Raw genomic sequence first — 22,799 nt, 5'->3', positions numbered from 1 at the left:
AAACGAAAACAAAAAAAATCTGATAATCGTAGCTCTTGAACTAAGCAACCCCTAAAAACAATTGAACTCTGCCCTTTTCCAACCTTGCCTGTAGTTTTCTTAATTCTTGGAATCTAAGCAAATGATCAGACCGCTTCTATGTAAAGACAAGAGAACGCAATTCTCTCTATTTTTCTAAATAATTGACGAGTACGTATTAATAAAGTTTTTAAATGTTAACTAAAGTATTCTATTCGTTAAAATTGGGAGTTTTTTTTTCAGTCGGCCACTCAGTTACCTAATTGCTTTCCCAGCGAAGAAATCTACTATGACAACCTCCTTTATATCATGGGCTGAATTTTTAAAGTATGCTTAAACAGTTTATTGTCATTTGATTGCTGATTAAATCCATAGTTAAAATATGGGCAACATCAATAGAGTTGCTCTCTTAATCAAAGTATTTAACTAAGCACTTCATCACACATTGGCTCATTAGTGTTTAGCTAAAATAACTCAAGCAAAAACCTTTTACGGACACGTTTTTACCTATTTACCTCTCCTAGTGACGATGACGTCACGAAGAAGTATTACACTGGACGTATCTGTGTGCGAGCCTGTCACTGCGTTGGCAAGTTGGCAGATAGGAGGAAACGTGTTCGCAATATCCGAGCCGCATAGAAAGCAATATTAGCTTCTACTCCATCATTATTGTTGGGTTAAGATGTACGCGGAGATCGGCTAGGGTTGCGAAAAAGGTCAAGCCTCCCAATGGCAGGGCTTCCAACAAAGGCTCACCCAATTATCATTTTACTGTGAATCAATCGCCTTACATACCCTAAATTTACAAAAATGTTTAAAGAGGCATACGCTAGAATTCAAACATCAACAATAGCTATGTTTAAAATGATTTTAGGAAGAACGTTTCTTAAAACGACTCAACTAGAAATAAGGTAAGTTACTGACGATTAAACAATTAATTTCAATTATATTTATTTAAATATTTAAGAAGAACCTCCTGGTGGGTAGATAGCTCGCGTCTCGACTCGGAGAGGTTTATTTTGATTTCCCAACTTGTTAAGATTTTCCGCGGCCCGTTCAATTTGAAAGGCAAGCTTAGTCTTAAAGGTTGAATGAATGTAAGCGATGCAAAGAAGCTGATGTTTGACAGATAACTCATGATGCGATCCAAACATATACAGGGTGTTTCTGGAAAGTCTGGCACAAATTAACAGGCATGTTCCTTGGGTCAAAAGGAGTCCGAAAGGTCCTATGACGTTTTGGGGTAAAGCGCTCCGTTGCGACGTTATGGGCTCTCAAAAGTAGGCCGAAAAACAAGGAGATTTTGCAGAATTATAGCACTAGTATTGCGGTTTTGACCCAATTGTTTTCGATTATTGAGCATAAAGCAATGATCGAAATAAGTTCAAACCTAGTGGAAGACCGTGAACGTGTTAAACGGCCAAAAGCGTTAATCCTAGAGCTCGGTATTTTCGATCAATTATCCACAAATTGGTGGATAACCGATTATTTATAAACAAATTTGTGGATTATAATACGATTTAACATGTAAGTTCTGTGGATAATTTTCGGGTATGGATAAAGATAAAATAAAGTGGATAATTGATCGAAAATGCCGAGCTCTAGTTAATCCCTTTGTTTTTATTAATGATCGTAATTAAAGGTAAGGAAAGTAGCTCAGATATCGGTTACTTGTTTGTTCAGATGTACTGGTAACTGACCAGTCTTTTATTCCATTTAGACACATTACTTTTACAATAATTCGAATGAACCCCTTAAATTTTACAATAATTCGAATGAACCCCTTAAATTTTACAATAATTCGAATGAACCCCTTAAATTTTACAATAATTCGAATGAACCCCTTAAATTTTACAATAAATCGAATCGATTCCTTTAATTTTACAATAATTTAAATCGAACCCATTACATTTACAATAATTCGAATCGAACCCCATTACTTTTACAATAATTCGAATCGAACCCCATTACTTTCACAATAATTCGAATCGAACCCCATTACTTTCACAATAATTCGAATCGAACCCCATTACTTTCACAATAATTCGAATCGAACCCCATTACTTTTACAATAATTCGAATGAAACCCAATTACATTGTTCTACAAGAGCTGTTCAAAATGGGCACCATCAACGTTTAAGCAAACTTGCGCGAGTCGTTTGAAAGATTCACGAACACGTTCGAAGATTCCTGGCGTGTTACGGATGCTATCACATCCATCAGTTATCCTTTGTCGTAAGTCTTCGACATCGCGAACTTCACTTCGGTATACCAAGTCCTTGAGATGGCCTCAAAGAAAAAATTCGCATGGGTTGAGATCGGGAGATCTTGCTGGCCACGCAACAGTTCCGCCTCGACCTATCCACCTCCGGGGAAACGCGACATCAAGATATGCTCTAACTTGAAGACTAAAATGGGGCGGTGCGCCATCGTGCATGAACCACATTATTTGTCGCATAAATTGGCCTCGTTGGGAACTAGCAACGCGGAAAGTCTAAGTCATTTACCCGTGCCACAAACCACTGGCAGACATCGACCCGTCTCGGATAATCAGTACCTTTTGCAAATGGTATGGGTGGAACTGATGTCCTCGAAGGATTTTCCAGACGAGTACATGGTTAACGCACAATTGCCGCCCGACGTTCGTGGTTCTGGTTGTTGGATCATCTTCGAAAATTGTCAAAACGGTGTCCTCTACATCCTCGGGAACAATCCCCGCACGAGGTTCAGGTCCCGACGGTTGAAGTTTCCCGGTTTCTCTCAAGCGTCTGTCGACTGCCGTAAATGTTTGTCGATTGGGAACTTGTCGTTAAGGAAAGTGCTCCTGGTACAAGCGCCGAGCTTCCACAGCATTTCCCCGAGCCACTCCATACATAAGATGGATATCTGAGTACTTTTCATTCGTGAAGTAGACCATGTTTAGTTCCAGATAAGCTTCCAAATGTGCACGCACGCCATGAAGCACGTTAAGGTACACACATTTAAGCCGTCTGTAAAAAACCTACAACTTCTGACGTTGAAAACTACCCTAATGTTTAGACCAACACAGCATAATTTGTTTTAACGGAGGTGGAGACGTCGAGGCGGAACTGTTGCGTGGCCAGCAAGATCTCCCGATCTCAACCCATGCGATTTTTTTCTTTGGGGCCATCTCAAGGACTTGGTATACCGAAGTGAAGTTCGCGATGTCGAATACTTACGACAAAGGATAACTGATGGATGTGATAGCATCTGTAACACGCCAGGAATCTTCGAACGTGTTCGTGAATCTTTCAAACGACGCACGCAAGTTTGCTTAAACGTTGATGGTGCCCATTTTGAACACTTTTTGTAGAACAATGTAATTGGGTTTCATTCGAATTATTGTAAAAGTAATGGGGTTCGATTCGAATTATTGTAAATGTAATGGGTTCGATTCAAATTATTGTAAAATTAATGGAATCGATTCGATTTATTGTAAAATTTAAAGGGTTCATTCGAATTATTGTAAAAGTAATGTGTCTAATTGAAATAAAGAATAAAAGATTGGTCAGTTACTAGTACATCTGAACAAACAAGTAACCGATATCTGAGCTACTTTCCTTACCTTTAATTACAATCATTAAAAAAAAACAAAGGGATTAACGCTTTTGGCCGTTTAACACGTTCACGGTCTTCCATTAGGTTTAAACTTATTTCGATCATTGCCTTATGTTCAATAATCGAAAACAATTGGGTCAAAACCACAATACTAGTGCTATAATTCTGCAAAATCTCCTTGTTTTTCGGCCTACTTTTGAGAGCCCATAACGTCGCAACGGAGCGCTTTACCCCAAAACGTCATAGGACCTTTCGGACTCCTTTTGACCCAAGGAACATGCCTGTTAATTTGTGCCAGACTTTCCAGAAACACCCTGTATTTACCGTTATTCTTGTTGACTATCAGCAAAAGTACCCGACTTTTCCCCGTTTCCCTTTTGCCCATCGGGATATTTTTGTTACTATTCTGGCTGCCATTTAAATAGATTGTGTTAAAGGGACTGTAAAGAAGGCATCGGCGGGTGGGTACAAATTATTTGAAATACGTCAGAGACACGTGACTGAGGAGAGGCGTGGCTCAAAGAAGCTTAAATCGATACCGAAAAATCGTAAGGCCCGTCAATAGGATATATAGGAAACCATTAGTGAAATTGGATGAAACGGTCGGGCGTTTTTCTAAAAAGAGTGTTTATTACATTTTTTCGGCCATTTTAGAAAATGGTGCCAAATCATTGAATCAATCTCCCAAAACCAATAAAGCTCGTCTATATAAGAAACCAGTGCACTAAATATTAGTGATATCAGTTGAAACCAGCCGACGTTATTCCATAAAGATATTTTACATTTCTGGCCGTGGACTGGAAAGTGTTTCTTAATCTCTGCAAAGTTTCAACTTTCAAGCTAAAAATACATTAAGGCGCGCAAAAAGCGTTGAATGTTGAAATAAAATGTATGTAATTTAAAGTGTTAGTGACATAATTTTCGTCATCCACAAACTTAAAATGAGAAGAAAAAATCCTTGAAAAATCTAGTTAATTATGATATGTTTACTTTTTTATTTGGTTTCGTCAATCAAAGTATATAGTGTTTGGAAAAGGCCTGATTAATATTTTGTTTGCTTTGATGACGTAGTAAGGAGAAATTTTCTCTCTAGATGTCGCTCACGTGAAGTCTGTTAGTGTCTCCGCGCCACGGTAAGCCTATTTTATTCAGATTCGCGCCGCGGCATTAGTAGACTCGGGCGCTCGCGCTTGGCTTTTCGCGAGATGCCGTGAGTGACGTATCAAGGAGAAAAACCCGCCAAAAATCTTCTCCGCAAATTTGCTTTGGCCCACCCAAATTTCAAGTTTTCAAAGTGCTTTTTCTGTGTTTTCCCTCATATTTAAATATTTTCGAGTTTGAACTCTCAAAAAAGTAAGGTTTTCTTTAGATTTGAGATAATTTTTAAACCACGTCGCTATTCCTTTAAATATGAATTTGTTTGTCAACTTAATGTCAAAGGTTATACCATAAGTTCATAGATAAAAACAAAAAGTATATACTTGGTTGAAGCTTTTTCGCGCCATGTATATAAGAAACCCCCTTTATACCCTCAGAATAATATTGACCCCATTCTGCGCATGATTATCTACACGACCATAGCACAGGGGACATGAGTGAATAGGTTCAATGTAGCAACCGATGCTAGCTTTAGTACCAAGCATTAACGTTTCGATCACCACCATAATCCTTTGACCCTAAAAACCTCTTCTCCGAATGATTTGTTCGTGTAGATGTTGAGAGGAGGGTCGTTTGAACGAAATATACTTTTTTAGCCACATCGTAGTATACGATGAGGCTCTTAATTTGACCCGAGCTGTAGTTGTGGCCGGGGTTGTCGCTTTCGTTATCGTCAGATTTTAGCTTAAAAGGATCTCTATAGTACCTTAACCCACCATAGGGGTAGCTGAGCTCGGTTAGAGACTTTATTTTAATTAAAAATTTTCTTGGTCGCAGCCGGATTCGAACCAGGGTCGCTCTTTACCACTGAACAATGAGGGCTTGAAAGAACTAGCGAGTTTCTTCCTTTAATATATCTCTCAAGGGTCGTGAATGAGGGAGGTCCCTATTTATTTGTGGGTTCGGATACTTCTGTATTTTTGGGGTCGGATACTTCTGAATTTGTGTCTCTTGGTGTTTATATTTCTTTTCATTTTATTTATGTGCTAATTAAGTAGATAACGATGTGGCTACTATTAAGGCCCAGCCCTTGGGCCCTCTTGTTTAATCTATGATCGTTTGATATTATATTCTTAACCACCCACCTGCAAGGCATTAGATTTAATTTGTAAAAGATTGACGCTTTGTTTGTTTAACACTTAAAATTAGGCATAGTCGACAAGCTCCCAATCAAACTATTTACACAAGAAACATAACAACACTAAGTATAACATTTAATAAATTACTTCCAACAAAACTTTATAAGATACGTTCCATATTGTCACTGGTTACTGAGAGCTTGCCATGAAGTGATGTCGGTGAAGCGTCATATGTTCTCATAAAGCGAGGCCTGGTAAGGCGCTGTCCACGGCTTAGGACAGACTAAATAGGAAGATTGACTGTAAAACCGAGTGTAGTCAATTCTCGCTTGTCGTTCTCGAACTAGCTCGAGCTGTAAGTCTCTAGCATTACGAAGTATAGGTCGTGTCATACTTATGGAACATATCTTATAAACCTACGATTCCATGGGGGCTTATTTCTTAGTAAAACAGGATTATATCACTTACGCATTATTCCAAATTATCGAAGCTTTACTTTATAACCACTACTTTCTCGTATTTAAGACAGATTTCCTTATTTTATAAATCTCTCTTGCACGTAACTACAATCTCAAGTTTAATCGGTTCACTTTCGATAATCAAACATCCTAGCAAAATGTATTGGCTCCGTGGAAAATCGACATAAACCAAATTAACTATAAACCCGTGATGAAGATGGATCCGTGTCCGGATAGCATCACCACGTATGTTAAAGTACAAAGTGGCGAAGCTGAAGAGCAACTTGTGAGATGGTTCGCTATGACGCGTGGTTTCGTGTCCATCGTCAGCAACAAACCACCTTACGGTAAGTTTTTATAACTTTTGCATGCATGGATCATGGATGATAACAACGTGACTCATTATCGAGTTTGTGTAAAGCTTTCTGAGATTAACTTTAATGGCATGATTCGATTTATTTTCGAAATGACGGATTATTAATTACTCCCTCAACCAACACCTGACTGAAAACACTTCCCCTATTATTTATTTCATTGTCTTTTCAAACTTTGACTCTGACTTTCTCACGCTAAAAAATAAATATAAAATTCAACATCTATAAATATCCAGTTATCAGAGTCGAAAAAGCTGCCCTAAAGTCATCGGTTTTAATCCAGTAATTTTTAATTTTGATGTGAAGAAATTTAGTTAGTTATTTTTATTGTTTTATATATATTATCATTTCCAGTCTGTGTTGTTCAATTAATTTAGTTTTCCATAAGCTTCTGTCATTCTAACCTCTCTGCTGGCTTCACGAACAGTGGCCAAATTATATTAATAATTAAATAAACTCTTAAAAACAATGTAACTATGGCTTAAAGCAAAGCGCGGGTCCAGCGGATCCCGTACAAGTTGACTTTCCTTACGAACTCCAGTTTTGGCAGGAGACTATTGTGGGCGGGATTTATACGTGCACTTATAAATCCCGCCCACTAGCCTTTGCCAAGCCAAAACTGGAGTACAGGTGGAAAGTCCCCTTGTAGGGGACTCGCGCTTTGCTTTAATTCTCAGACAATGCTTTAAAAAAGGTGGTAGAACAGTGGGTTCTATGTTCGGTTTTTAGTCGAAAATGTACTATGACACGTTGCCCTAAGGACCATCATTTTCAAGTTATGATTAGAATGTTTTACGGATGACCCCTTAAATTTAAGTAAGAAACTGAAAGACAATGCCAATTTAATTAAGGGGTCATTCCTAAAACACTGAAATCATAACTCGAAAACAGTGGTCCGGACGTTATGGACTCAAAATCACTCAAAGACCAATCCCCTTTAATTTATGCCAGACTTATCAGAAGTACCTTGTATACCACAATATTTTTCAGTGCCAAAATTAATATTGGTATATTCTCTTTGCAGCTTATATAAAAGTTCAAAATAAAAAAGGTTTGAATCGAGCAATTTTTCCATTTTTAGGGGTGATGAGGAAATTCATAAATGGTGACCAGAAATTAGATTCAACCGAAAAAATTGTGGACCTATTGAAAGAGGAAGAAGGCTTCATGGCTTGTTTTATCTTTGCCATCGTTTTCATTATCTGTATGTTATTATCCTTTTTGTGCGTATGCTCTTGTCTTTGCTTTTGCGGAAATTGCAGTGGTGGCAAGTATCAGAGGAAAGCGACCAACATCCGTTGCCGAAGACAAATCTATATTGCCTGGTTGTTCATTTGTCTCGTCGGTATCAGGTGAATAATTTCTATAAGCATGACACTTCCTATACTTCGTAATGATAGAGACATAATGAGAGCTAGTTCGAGAACGACAAGCGAGAATTAACTACAAGCGGTTTTGCAGTCTATATTGTCTGTACTAACCCTTTAACAGCGCCTCACATATCTTATGAACTTATGGTGACACTGATTTTGGTCAAATAAATCTGGTATATCTTATCCTATGATAGAAACTTTACAAAACGGGGGGGGGGGCGAAGTATCGTATGCTTGATATAGGGTTAGAACGGAACAACCGGTATGTGAACCCAAAGACGTTAGATAGGTATTCAACGTTACCAGTTCATCAAAGTCCCTTCGTTTGAGTCACATGTAATGTCTTTTTATCCAAATAACAAATGTTCCCCTGTAGACAAGGTGGTCAAACACCACACTCTATTTTACCACCTTCAGCTCTTTAGGCTACGTATAGCTGCATTTCACATTCATTTAAATCATATTTAATATTTTGTTTAGCATCGGTCTAGCTAATTCTTTACTCACCATTGAAAATGGTCTGAAATCCGTGAACAACAGCAAATCTACTGTTCTAAGCCTTCTTGGAAACGTTCAAACATTTACAGGGAATGCCACTGAGGTATTGTTAATCTATATGTGAAGAACGTTCAAACATTTACAGGGAATACCACTGAGGTATTGTTAATCTATATGTGAAGAAGCATAAGTTTATAAGATATGTTTCATAAGTATGACATTACTTACACTTCTTAATGAGAGCTCGTTCGAGAACGACGCGAGAATTGACTACACTCGCTTTGCAGTCCATCTTTCTGTTTAGGTTGTACTAAACCTTTGACATCGCCTCACCAGGCGTCGCTTTTCGAGAATCAATGACCTATGTCACTTCATGACAAGCTCTCAGTAACCAGTAACAAACTTATGGAACATATCTTATGAACTTATGGTACAAGTCAAAGTCCTAACTGACTGACTATCGACGCCCACCCTAAACCTCTTCACCTGGAAGGCTGCAATTTTGCAGGGGCGTATATGCACACTAAAAAAATAATTTTACAATTCGTCGACATCTTGAAAAATGGCGGCAAGAAATTTAAAAAACCGAATAATGTCGGTGCAAAGAGGAGCATTTCAATCAATTATGGTGCAGTTGTTCCCTATATCCCATAGACGGGCCTTATGTCTTTTTAGATTTTCCGCCATCTTTTAAAATGGCGGCACGAAAAGTAACAAAAATATCAAGACGGGCAACTTCGGGTGCCTTTGATACTTGTAATCTATATTTACACATGGCTCATACGGCCTCAATAGTGTAAACACACTTTTAAACGGAGGAAACACATACAGTATAACCGCAGTCCTCACTTAGAACTGTATGAATCTGATTTTTCTCTGAACATTTAGAACGTACATTGTTTAATGAAGCGGGGTGTTAGCAAAATAATCAACGAAACACGGGAAAGAATGAATGGTAATAATTAGTTTTAAACTAACCAAATTAAGTTTAATTTTTTTTTCATTTTAAAAAGATATTAAGGGAAACGATGGAAAATCGCTTGCTCTCGTTTTCAAGAAACATCTGGCAGTTTTAAATGAGACCAGCGACAACATTACCAATTGTAAATAACCACTTTTTTAGGAAAATATTGAAGGAAATCTTAGGTAACATAACATTATACCTTAAAAGTAATGCCTTTTTCTAAATATGAAAGGAAATTTTTTTTAAAAAGTGATCTATTGTTTCAAATTAATCAGAATATAATTAGTCTTAAAAACGAGGACTACTGCACCATTGGTTTAGTGGCGTCTGCTAGCCAGAACCTCTTACCCCTACGGGACTGGTTGAATTCTCACAGGCGCAGAGAAGGTGGGGGTAAGAGACTGGGTGTAACAGACTCCACTAAACCAATGGCGGATGGCGCAGAAGTCCTGGTTTTTAAGACCAATTAAATGCAGCTTATTATGCAATAATATATCACTTTTGTGTTTTTCCTTTTAAATTTCGAAAAAAAGCCGTTCTTTTAAGGTATAATATTATTTTACCTGACCTTTTCTTATGTGGAATAATTTTAGAAAGCTTGATATAGAAAACTAATTTTGGTTCGGATGGTGGGGTCCGACATTTACACGAAATCCCGTACGCTTCGCGCAAAATCGCCAAATCTTTGAAGAAATCACGAAATTACGAAATCAAAAAGGAAATTCCAGAAATCTTTGACGAAATCGTGAAATCAAGAAGAAATTACGGAATCTTTGGTGAAATCGTGCAATCAAAGAAGAAATCGCGAAATCTTTGGTGAAATCACGAAATCAAAGAAGAAATTTTTGGTGAAATCCCGAAATCAAAGAAGAAATTTTTGGTGAAATCCCGAAATGAAAGAAGAAATCACAAAATCTTTGGTGAAATCAGGAAATCTTGGCGAAATCGCGCAATCAAAGAAGAAATCCCGAGATTTTGGCAAAATCGCGAATTCAATGACGAAATAACGAAATCAAAGAAGAAATTTTGGTGAAATCGCGATATCACAGAAGAAATCCTGAAATGTTGGTCGGAATCGCGAAATCACAGAAAAAACCTGAAATGTTTGTCAGAATCACGAAATCAAAGAAGAAATCCCGAAAATTTTGGCAAAATCGCGAAATCAAAGAAGAAATCACAAAATCCCGTGTGCTATTTTGGGAATGTCGGACCCCTCGGTCCGGATCCTTGATATTTCGTTTTGTATTCTGTTTATTGAATAGTCATGATTTTATTGCAGTTTCCGATTCTATGAACGAAAATTTCAAGATGTTAGAATCGTTTTTACAAAATATGAACGAGTCAATTATAGAACTCGATGAAGAACGTAACAAACTGATTAATCAATTTCGTAATGTAAGCAATTTATGTCGTGAAGTAATCTGCGAAAATATGCCAAATTGCAAAGATCCGTGCACCGAAATGCCTGGAATCTTTAGAAATATCACGTTTCCTGTAACGTCATTAATTCCTGTTTTGAAATTATTTCAAATAATTAAATGCGTAACTTTACATTGTAGAAGTATAGCTTTGGTGAAATCTACCAAGATAATAGTGATATTGAGAAAATGAACAAAGTTGTTAGTGAATTTGTTGCATATTATGAAAAGGTATGTTATCGGTTATTATACCTTTACATTTAAGTTGCCCAAAGAAAATGGTTTAAAATTAAATTGTATTACAAGGCCCAAAAATATAAGAAGTACGATCAAAAATTAGAAATGACGGATACCATAAGTTTTTAAGATATGTTCCTTGAGTATGATTATCACTACCTATACCAAAAGTCCATAGGACTACGAAGTCCTTTTGCCTATACTTCGTAATGCTAGAGACTTACATCTCGACCTAGTTCGAGAACGACAAGCGAGAATTGACTACACTCGGTTTCGCAATCCATCTTCCTATTTAGTCTGTACTAAGCCTTTGAAAGCGCCTCACCAGGCGTCGCTTTGCAAGAATATATGACCTACGTCACTTCGTGACGAGCTCCAGTTTGTAACCAGCGACAAACTTATGGAACATAACTTATGAACTTACGCAGATTTAATATAAAATGAAAATCTGTAAAGAAAAGGCGGGTCATTGCGACAGAGGTAGAAAGGAATTACGTATGTTTCGCCGTCCCCATCAGCAACGTCGTCAAAACGTAGTTTAAGTGAGCCAATAAGATAATTTAAACTTTGAGTTAAGTGTTGGAGGGAGGGGCTCTATACTGGGCTATGAGTCGGACTGAAATAAATACTAACCGGTCTCCATTCCTACTTCTAAAATTAAATATATCCCAGCTTCGATCGAAAGTTTGACAAACTTATTTTAATTTCAGTTAATCACAAATGTCGACAAAATACCCGTCCATATTGAGGAAAATTCGAAAAAAATTCGAAAAGGTAATAATTGCTATAATTTCTTAATGGTGAATTTAAAACAGAGCTCGAAGAGTAAATTTTATAAGCCAAAACATAAATTAATTTCATTCTAGATATTGAACTTCAATTAAAATATATCAATGAAAGAAATAGCGGTAATAACCAAGATTCCTTAGGTAAAATGAAGAAGAAAGTATGTAAAATTTTATCGTTAAAATTTTCACCGCGACCAGTCAAGATACTTCCCCGAAAGCGTTGGTGTTATACGCGGATAATTTGTAAGGAATTTACAGATGTTAGTACAGAGATTCAATAGGTAGTCCATAAGTTTAAAGTGGATGAGAGGAAAAGTATGAAAATGGCCAAAAGTCGCGAGTCATCAGAGTTTCGCCGTAGGTGACCGTTTTATTGGCGTAGCTATACTGGGCCTGTTCACTCCCTTAAAATAGGTCTTGTGTTAATTCGCGGTTACGCGGTTACCGTTGTCTGCTATTGTGCATGCTAGAACTTCCTCGATTTGTGTTTGTAGTCAGGACAGAGTAGCTGGTAATGTTTTAAAAGGTATTTGAAGGTATGAAATGGATTTAAGAAGGTTGTCTGAACTACTTTCAGTCGCGAGTTTGCAAGTCCATCAGTCACTAGTAAACTAAATAGTTATTAGCGAAACTTTGATGTCCGCGTTTTTTAACACAGGCTCTATGGCATTTGTCATACTTTCCCTGTCATCCACATTTGTAGAGACTTACTGGGAGCAGGCTCGTGAACGACAATCGAGAATTGACTACACTCGGTTTTGCAATCCATCTTTCTATTTAGTTTGTGCTAGGCCTATGACAGCACCTCACCTGTCGTCGCTTTACGAGAATCTATGACGTTTCACTTACGTCACTTGAAGACAAGCTCTCAGTAACCAGTGACAAACTTATGGAACATATCTAATGAATTACCAAAATCATTGCTTCCTGCCGGAAATTTGTCATTGTCAACAGACGGCATTTCGAACACTTATTTCCAAGTTACCAAAACATTCTTTGTTTGATCAGTTTGGTTTCTTCAATTAAACTGCGACTACTCATTTAATTTCACTACTGGCGCCTGTAACCCCTACAATTTATCTCCTGCATAACACCAAAGCGTTAGAAGATGTATTTAGACTGGTCACAGCAACAGTGAACGTTTACCAATTAAGTCTTTGCATTTCTAGTTAGATACCCTTTACAGAGACACCAAAAGTGTCATCGAGAAAAACTTCAATGATGACAAAAACTTCTCAACAAGTAATAAAAGTATGCTGGCGTAAGTTAACTTCAATTCTATTATTTTATGTGCATATTTCTATTGCGTTATGAAACCCAATGTTGAACAACGACATGTGCTAATATTGCAGTTGACGTGGATCTCTTATTACGGGGACGCGGTTAAGGTTATCATAAGTTGCCCTTAGTTCGAAATAGTTCTCTTGCTGAAATATACGTGTTTTAGGCCTAGCATTAGTATGATTTTATTCACTAACCACATGAATAACTATGTCTACTATACCCTTATATAGTTCACTGTCAAAAAGCTATAGGAGGAGCCATGTTTTCGCACCACTCGTGTGACGTAAATTTTATAACCAGTGTAACAAGCAAACCTTGGTATTTGGGCCTGTCTTTCTGTTTTTCGTTCGTGCTAAATGATCGCCGAGCAGTTTTGCGCCCGTGAACGCAGTATGCTACCACTAAATAGGCTTCTTCTATCGCCGAGTAAGAGGCGACTTAGGGTAAGGCTGTTAGCTAGAGACTTACTGAGAGCTAGTTCGAGAACGACGCGAGAACAGACTATATTTGGTTTTGCAGTCCATCTTCCTTTGTAGTTTGTACTAAGTCTTTGACAGCGCCTCACCATGCGTCGATTTACGAGAATCTGTAACGTATCGCCGTCACTTCATGGCAAGCTCTCAGTAACCAGTGACAAACTTATGGAACGTATCTTATGAACTTATGATGTAAGAGAATAAATTCATGGTATAAGCGGCGGTTTTGTATGGAATTCATGTTGGTAGCGTAGTGAAACGATCTGTTTACCACTTTGGTAGTCATTGTTTTTATATGTTACCAGTGAGGTGTTATCGGAGGCTTAAGAATAGAAACATATTGAGAAAAATTTCACGTCTGTTGTCAATCCATCCGTCGTTCTCGTGGAACGTCACAGTAAGGCTGACCTTGCGTGATATTCGAAATGAACGCGTTACTTAGAGTCGCAATTTATTGCTTAAGTGACGTACTAATGCTTCATAATGATCCTTTCAGAAACTGGGTTCTTAAACTGTCGTTATTGCTGATTTTCATTCCGACACTTCTCTGGTTCTTGGGTCTCATTTGTGGGATTCTTGGACACGGGGATGATCATTACACGAAACCTACTCGTAGAGGATGTTTGTCTAATTGCGGAGGTCGTCTGCTAATGCTAGGAACGTATATCTTTTTCTTTTTCTCTTGCCTGACCATGATCGTTTTGACCATCGTTTTCCAAGTTGGAGGGCACGCGCAAGTTTACGTTTGTGAACCTTTGCTGAATGATAGTTTCGAGATTCTGGACCAAGTAAATTTCATAAAGCAGAAGTAAGATGAGACTAGAAGTATTGAGCTAACCAAATTCTTCACTTGGCGAAAGTGAATATTCTTGATAACACACCAACGGTAGGCCCTCTGATAGAGGTTTCCGAATTTCCCTCCAAAACGTGAGACACTCACGGCTGTAGACGGCCGAACTAGATTCAAGCGCCGGTGTCCGTGTTCCGCGGCTTTAGGGGTAGGGAATGATTTTTGGAACTTGACCAATTTTTTTCTCTCTAGTGTAGGCGCGATGGAAGCGGCATAAAATCGTCAAATTTGTTCACTAGTGCCAGGATCTATTACCAAGCTCTTTACTTCTAGTCCCTTATCCTACTCCTGATTAAAGTGTTGAAGCTACGCCGTATGGTCTACGTACCATAAAATTTATAATTTTCCAGTTTTACAGTTTTGCAGTGGAAAAATCTAATATCAGCATTTTGAAGGGTTTGAAACCTAGTGAAGTTCTAAAGTAAGTTTTGAATCCCAGGTTTCTATCTCAGACCACCTAATCATGGACCTTAATTTATGGCAAACTTATCAGAAACGCCCTGTATAGTTAAACACGTACTATTTTAGTAGAATCATGAGTTCATAAGATATGTTCCATAAGTTTGTCACTGATTATGAGAGCTTGTCATGTAGTGACGTAAGTGAACCGTCATTGATTCTCCTAAAGCGACGCTTGGTGAGGCGTTGTCAAAGGCTTAGTACAGACTAATAAGGAAGATGGACAGCAAAACCGAGTGTAGTCCATTCTTGCTTGTCGTTCTCGAACCAGCTTTCAGTAAGTCTGTAGCATTATGAAGCATACTTTTGGAACATATATCATAAACTTATGGTAGAATCGAATGAAGATTCTGAACTTTTCACTTTGCACTCGCTTCATAAGACATGTTTCTTGTTCTCGCTCTAGAAATTGCAAGGACGATAAATCCATTGTTCAAGCCTTAAAGTTAAATAAAGAAGTGGAAACTGAATTAGACAATAAAGTGGACTTGACGGTAAAGAATATTTCTTATCATGTATATGAATTCTTGTGCTTGATGTCTTGGAGGTGCGAAGCAAATGAGAAGGTCAGGAGTGTCAAACCTTATGCTGAGGAGGTTCTCAGTTTCGTGTAAATAAGGGTGAAGAGGTGGCTTGTGACAGGATCTCTACTGTGCAACTCGACCGTGAACCGTGCTGCCACTGACATCGTTGTCCTAATTGGCAGGGATTAGAAGTCGAACCTGTTATATGCACAAAGAAGAGGTGATAAATTCTCGAAACCAGCTAGAAGTGTAACTGGGTTTTACCAGAAGTATATAATACTTCTCTTCGAGAGAAGTGTACCAGCACAAAACGGGGTAATTGTAGCATGATTCTTCCCAACATCAGAAAATTTTGAGCAAGGTTATAAAACCGAATCACATACACAATAAATAGTTCCCTCATCAATACTCTATTAGCGTAATTCAGGGTTGATTGCTGGGGATTTAGTGCCAAACAATTATAGAATTCACCTTACGGTGCGATGCAATCTCGCGGTCTCGCCCCCATGTGTTGGTTTCTCTGTAGGTAATTTCCGAATTGGTCTATTGTCTGGGGTATGTAAATCGAGATTAAGGGTTACGCGTAATCATTTTAGTTGGGAGCACTTATAGAAGGAGTCGAAATCGATATGCTTCGGGTTTACAATATCAAGTCCTTGCGGTGAGGGCGGAAAAATGTGAGGTGTACTAGTAAAATCTCTACTGCGCAACTCGGCCGCGCACCGTATGTCATAGTCTTGGTAGAGGTTAGAAGTTGCCTTTGTACTTGGCCCCGCAAACCTGTTAGACACAAAGGACTCCGAACTGATACAGTCTCAGAACTTGGGGTAGCTAGAGCGGCTTAACAACGACATTCTATAGAAGAAAGTTTAACATTCTCAACTCTTTCTTCGAATACTTTGGCTGTTTTTCTTGTTTTGGGAGGGGTGAGGCTGCCCTGATCTGAGTATGATAACAGTGGCAGAAACGACACGAGACAGCGCGAATGCGCTTTAAAGCTGAAGGGAGTTTCCTTGAACATGACCCGCGAGTTTATCAACGTGTGTCAACCTCTCCTTCTCATTCGTCCTCCAAGAATAGACTTTCCCCAAAAAGGCTGTAGACGAAATGGGAATGTCAGATATTAATGTTGCATGGGATGTATATGAATGAATTCTTATTTCACAATAGATCTTACATAATTCAATTACTTTTTAAATCCGGTTTTTAACTGACAGAAGAGAGCTAATACTATATCAAAATTGGAAAATATCGAATTTTATGATTTTACAAATTTCCTGGTCGAATTTGAAAAGAACCGCAACTTTCTGAAAGAAGTTAAATTTAATTACACCGCAAACTTTGTGAATGAGGTAATTGTGATTTGTGTAATATTAAATTTAAATAACAATTAAAATAAAACCAAATTTTTATTTAGAGTGAAGATATTAAAACTGTTCTTGATTCTTATGATGAAGCGACGATGATAATTGATGGTATCTTGAACCGATCTTTAATGATAAACGATGATGTAACTAAAAATCTTATACCCAATTTGATGAGCTATAAGCATCAATTCACCAACTTATCACGCGTAAGTTTTTAGAAGTTAAATAAAATAGGTAATTTTAATGATAAATTTTTAATAAATTGTATTTTTAAAACAGAACCAAAACTACAACATATCACTAGAACCCATAAGCTCCTTAAAACTAATCAAAGTAATTATGTTTTGCACTTATCATAGGTCTATTGGTGTCCTTTTAGCTACATGTATCGATGGAACTAATAATTTTGGCCCAGTAGTAGTGGGAAGCCCTCAGATGAGCGGTTCCCGTATGAGCGGATTCCATAATAGCGGTCCTCATATCAGCAGTTCCCTAAATAGCGGTTTCCCGAAATGGCAGTTTCCCCGTTACAACAGTTACCGATACAGCGGTTCTCGTAAACGCGGCGTACCATTACAGCGGTTCTTGTAAACGCGGCGTACCATTACAGCGGTTCTTGTAAACGCGGCGTACCATTACAGCAGTTCTCAAAAGAGCAGAAAAACAGGAATGCGAAAAACGACTGTTGTTTGTTATGGTGTACGCTGTGTAAAATGAACTTAAATAGAACTAGGCCAGATATGGTTTGCTTCAAGTTGATTATTTGAACCCCCAATAGTGTTAGGTTAGGTTAGGTTAGGTTAGGTTAAGTTAGGTTAGGATTGGTTAGGTTAGGTTAGGTTTGGTTTGGATTGGTTTGGTTAGGTTAGGTTAGGTTAGGTTTGGTTAGGTTACGTTAGGTTAGGTTTGGTTAGGTTAGGTTAGGTTAGGTTAGGTTAGGTTTGGTTAGGTTAGGTTAGGTTAGGTTAGGTTAGGTTAGGTTAGGTTAGGTTAGGTTGGGCTAGGTTAGGTTAGGTTAGGTTTGGTTAGGTTAGGTTAGGTTAGGTTAGGTTTGGTTTGGTTTGGTTAGGTTAGGTTAGGTTAGGTTAGGTTAGGTTAGGTTAGGTTAGGTTAGGTTTGGTTAGGTTAGGTTAGGTTGGGTTCGGTTCGGTTCGGTTCGGTTGGGTTTTTTAGGTTTTGTTTTGATTGGTTAGACTTAGGTTAGTAATATTTTGGAAATGGTGTAACAATGTTACGCCTTTTCCAAAATATTGTTGTTTATCTTCATTCACTTCCCAAATAATAATATGCCTTTTCCAAAAAATACTGTTTACAATTATCTACTTCCGAAATAAAATAAGCTTTCTTGAAATATTTTCTATTCTGGTATTAGAATTGTAAACTGATACAGCCTGAAGAATAGTGTAATATTTAAGTGTACTTTAAAAACACGATCCGTTAGTAGGTCACATTACTGACTAAATGATCACAGAATAAGGTAGTTTTCGAAAACAACAAATATAACTGTATTGTTAAGAAATACTCGAAACTGAAGACAAACACTGCTATTTCCCAAAATAGCAGCCGCTTTTTCTAAAACAGCGGCCGCTATTTCTAAAACAGCGGCCGCTATTTCTAAAACAGCGGCCGCTATTTCTAAAACAGCAGCCGCTATTTCTAAAACAGCAGCCGCTATTTCTAAAACAGCAGTTTTGAAGAACGCCGCTGTTTTTTTGGAATCGCGGCTGCTATTTCGAGAACTGCTCTACCGGGAACTGCTCATACGAGGTACACCCGTAGTAGTAGTAGTAGTAGTAGTTTTAGAAGTATTAACAACGAACTAATAATGAAACGAGGAAGTAAGTAGAGCTTTGGCGACGCGTGATTCACGTTGCCTCGTAGCCAAAGAGAACAATATTCGCAAGGTGATTTGTCAATAGAAGTAAAGTTTTGGAAAAAGGGATAGAAAAAGTACGTAAACGATGTGGCTCAATATAGGCTCGTCCATCTTGTTTAAATTCGCAATACTTGTTGGGATGGATAACAATCAGGTTTAAGGTCTATTGGTATATTTTTAGTTACATTGTATCGATGGGACTAATAATATTAGGTAGTAGTAGCATGAATTCATTTACAAACATGAATGTCCATGTTAAGCATTCCCCTGTAGTCCACTCTCAAAAAGCGATAGGAGGAGCCAAATTTTCGCGCCACTCGTGTGACGTAAATTTTATATCCAATATGAACCATACCGGAAATTCTTCTTCTTTCGGGCGTGTCTTACCGTTTATTATTAAGCAGTTCTTTGGGATATTGGTTAATCTACCTGTATCGGGTTGTCGTTTTACTCACGTAATTTAGTTGTTAACATTTAACTCATAACATGATAGTATTTTAAAATGGCAACAAAATGTAATCCTGAACTTGAACTCGTAAAAAGCATTATATCCAGTGCTTGTATACTTGAATGTAAGAACTGTAACCGAGCACGTAAGCCTTGGCCAAACTTTGGAGCAAGCCTTGACAACAACAAATCTTTGATAACATCAAAATTAATAAACAAAATACCAAAATATAACACCTAAAACCACGATAAACCTATAACACGCGAGTTTCGTTGCTAAGCCTATGCCTACTGTTAAAACGCGTCGTCTGTTTTAAAGATAACAGCTGGTCGCTATCGCTACTTCCCGTTCGCAACATCTTTTTTTTTTAAATAGGCTCCTCCTACTGCCGAGTAAGAGGCGATGTATGGTAAGCCAGAAAGACATTCATGTTAGTAAATGAATTCATGGTAGTAGTAATAGTTTTAGAAGTATTAACAACGAATAAATAGAAATATAGGATATGAGGAAGTAAGTAGAGCTTTGGTGACGCGTGATTCACGTTAGCTCGTAGCCAAAGAAAATAATGTTCCCAAGGTACACTAGGTGATTTTTCACTAGAAGTATTTTTTTCGAAAAAAGGGATAGCAAGAGTACGTAAACGATGTGGCTTAATATGGGCTAGACCATCTTGTTTAAATTCGCAATACTTGTAGGGTTGGTTAAGAATCAATTTTAAGTATATAACATTGTCTTTAATTCAATAGGAAACTATTGACAATGTGACTCTTGAACAAATTACTGAAGATCTTAAGGATGCCGTTAAAGAGGTCAATTTAATTTGTATTTTAGAACCCATATAAGACCTGACAACATTCAAAGATCGTTTTTCTTTTCTCCACTATTCCTGGTTTCTTCACATCACCGACATATAGACCATTTCGAATATTACATGCAGAGAAACAAACTTCCAGGGGGCACGCCTCCATGCTGTATAATTTCGCTCATGCCACGAGAACAGCCCAAGCTCACTGCATGTGAGAGGCTAGCCATGCCTCTACCGGTGTCTCCAGGCGTGACGGAAATTATCCAGTATGGAGGCTTGACCCTGGAAGTTTGTTTTTTAACTACGAGCTAATCGCATTCGAACTATTTTCTTTCTTTAAAAACATTTTATTATTTTCATTATTATTTAATTTTTTACTGGTTTCATTTTGTTAAAATTTTTATTGTTGTACTAGTAGTTGTGAGCAAATTCCTTTGCTCCTCCCTGTTCTAAAATGATCTCTTTGTTCATGCTACCAGGCCTAATATGGGTTCTCGATGCAATATTATAAAGCTTACTTGTGACGTCAATTTTACAATGATTTTATAGGCAAAAAGAAAATACGTCAACGAAACTTTGAAACCAAATGAAAAATATGTGGAAACAGTCCGAGATAAGGTATGTAATATACAAATTCAGATCCCTTAATTACATCTCCACTCTGAATCGAATGTTCTAAACCATCTTGTACGCGTCTATTTATTGTTCAGAATGCGGATATGTAAACGAGCTTTATACCGTTTTTTAATTTACAGTTAAATAATGAGATTGCAAAATGTGGTATTTTATGGGAGACATTTGATGTTGGAAGAAATGTTCTTTGCCGTGATATATTAGATCCTTTTGTAAGTTTGCCTAAATTTGATCTTAACTGACAGGAACATTTTGTCAAGCTTGTCTATTCTTTCTACAGAACGGATATTGGTTTAGTCTCGGTTGGTGTTTGTTTTTCCAATTTTTCGCCCTGGTTGCTGCCATCAAACTGTCTAAACATTTTTATCGTATGACTTACGAGACAAAGTTAGTTAGTTTTGTTTTTAATATCTCAAAGTTAAATTAATTTTATTATAAAACTAATCAGGGAAGACATAGGCTACTTAGCGTACAATGGCTACAACGGAAGGGATTTGTATGTATTTTATTTATATACGGTAGTATAACTATTATATTTGAATAATGTTTTTGACAGGGTTTCATCTGGATCAGGTCATCCAATCACAACTTGAAACAAACAAATAGGGTACCTTTTGTATTATTAATGGAACAATTTTTTGTTATTCGTGCTAGTAGGTTTCATCGCTTTAGACTGAGCTTTCAGTTAAGCCTTGGCTTTTTATTTTAGCAGTTACAACTTATTCAAGCTTATCCATGTTAAAACAAAGGGCGGCTCCGTTAGTGCCCCTTAAAGATGGCTTATCTACTACGCAATGGCTAAGCTTGGTAATAGCTAGTTAAGAAAAAGGCAGGGACCAATGGGACCTAGTGCGTTAGGTCTCACTGGTTCCTGCCTTTGGAAATATAAAATTCGTGTCCAGAAGATTATCCAGAATGCTATGGGTGATAATATTGCTTTAAATACCTCTTGACTTGAATGCACAAATGAATATCTGGTAAATATACGGTGAATCGAACCATAGATTGCAATCATTGACCAGCGATGATAACCTTGTGTTACCTCGATGATGTTACCGTTGTGGCTCAATAGTAAGTCTCTGTAACTAAGATGGTTAGAGGACCCAAGTTTGGTGGTTCAAACCCACGCTGGGATGTTAAGTATTTTTCCGTAATGCACGTCTTTTTAATTCACAAAGATAGCTAACCTGCAGTCACTTTTCAATGCTTTAGCTTTATCTTGATCAGGCGTTGTTTTACGAGAATTTATGCCGTTTCAACTACGTCACTTCATGACAAGCTAAATTAACCAGTGACACACTTATGGAACATATCTTATAAACTTCTTATAATTATTATTAAGTTAAAAAAATGTTTGAAAACTTTTAGAGACAATTTTTAGTCTCACCGTTGAACTGCAAACAGAAACTTTCCAAACCCTAGAATACGTCTGTGATAGATCTTTAGCGTTATTTGATTAAATATTAAGTCATCAACATTCATCTCAACATATACTCAATATGCTATAGTGATATTGAAAAACTACCAAGGTCGAGGCATTTAATGTTGAATGATCGTCGAATCATTCATATTTAATTCTTAAACTATAATAGAATTTATCGTAAGTAGTTTTTAACTTAAATCTCACAAATGGCAAATCAACGCATGCCTTTCAACGTTTCACTAAATAGAAAATTATATGTTTCCGTATTAAGTAGAATAAATTAGAGAATTTTAGCACTTACTGCATTGCTATTTTGCATTATTGCCTTTCTCTTCGAGCCTTGCGTTTTGTGGGGTAGTGCTTTAAACCATTTACACAGTAGAAGTTTAACAATTTTATTAAGAATTTTCATGATATTTCAGGTGTGACAACCAGCCTTTCGGAGAAGAGCGCTATTAATTGTTTTTATAACTTTTTAATATTGACAAATATATATTAAATACCATATTATGTGAATGTTTAAAACTTGTTTAAAATATAAAAATTTTGTGAATTCGACCTCGGAGAATTGTGAAAATATTGAAGCACTCTGCACTAGGAACCCGGGCTTAGAGAAAATGTATGGCTCTGGAATGGGAATCTCTCTATCGTGAAGGGATCTTTTCAAGTGCGCTTATAGTATAGGGACTATTAATCAGAGGATAACCTGG

The 22,799-nt window shown here is 37.4% G+C and overlaps 1 protein-coding gene across 5 annotated transcripts; it reads left to right on the top strand.

Moving 5' to 3' along the window:
* Positions 1-56: 56 nt before the first annotated feature.
* LOC149702955 (prominin-1-A-like) lies at positions 57-22,647 on the top strand. 5 transcript variants are annotated; one of them, XR_016381898.1, is made up of 27 exons: positions 57-189; positions 262-345; positions 893-929; positions 6,447-6,639; positions 7,748-8,018; positions 8,520-8,640; positions 9,426-9,492; positions 9,551-9,640; positions 10,781-10,995; positions 11,061-11,150; positions 11,867-11,930; positions 12,023-12,102; positions 13,114-13,205; positions 14,201-14,492; positions 14,905-14,975; positions 15,420-15,507; positions 16,755-16,889; positions 16,955-17,110; positions 17,184-17,237; positions 19,975-20,037; positions 20,583-20,651; positions 20,789-20,878; positions 20,947-21,053; positions 21,115-21,162; positions 21,223-21,273; positions 21,376-22,266; positions 22,512-22,647. XR_016381898.1 is itself a non-coding variant. In XM_089866872.1 (25 exons), the coding sequence occupies exons 4-25, from the start codon at positions 6,504-6,506 to the stop codon at positions 22,586-22,588; spliced, it is 2,439 nt and encodes an 812-aa protein (XP_089722998.1). In that variant the 5' UTR covers positions 57-189; positions 262-345; positions 893-929; positions 6,447-6,503; the 3' UTR covers positions 22,589-22,647. The 5 variants fall into 5 exon arrangements, 2 of the variants coding, with proteins under 2 accessions (XP_089722998.1, XP_089722996.1); XR_016381897.1 differs by having other exon boundaries at positions 21,376-22,443; XR_016381899.1 differs by having other exon boundaries at positions 21,376-21,737; positions 21,879-22,605.
* Positions 22,648-22,799: the final 152 nt, after the last annotated feature.

This window comes from Phalangium opilio, unplaced genomic scaffold, assembly GCF_054372755.1.
Source record: "Phalangium opilio isolate 3A_F unplaced genomic scaffold, DU_Popi_V2 ptg000017l_1, whole genome shotgun sequence".
Classification (NCBI taxonomy): Eukaryota; Metazoa; Arthropoda; class Arachnida; order Opiliones; family Phalangiidae; genus Phalangium; species Phalangium opilio.
The sequence above is the reverse complement of the archived record's forward strand: the minus strand, read 5'-3'. Positions and strand labels throughout refer to the sequence as shown.

What these genes read in the sequence shown, in the direction of transcription:
- LOC149702955 (XM_089866870.1), top strand. Translation starts at nt 6,504, where the DNA reads ATGAAGATGGATCCGTGTCCGGATAGCATCACCACGTATGTTAAAGTA. An exon ending in TAGGTAAAATGAAGAAGAAA is followed by an intron (nt 12,103 to 13,113) that starts GTATGTAAAATT and finishes TTGCATTTCTAG; the next exon opens with TTAGATACCCTTTACAGAGA. An exon ending in AAACCTAGTGAAGTTCTAAA is followed by an intron (nt 14,976 to 15,419) that starts GTAAGTTTTGAA and finishes TTCTCGCTCTAG; the next exon opens with AAATTGCAAGGACGATAAAT.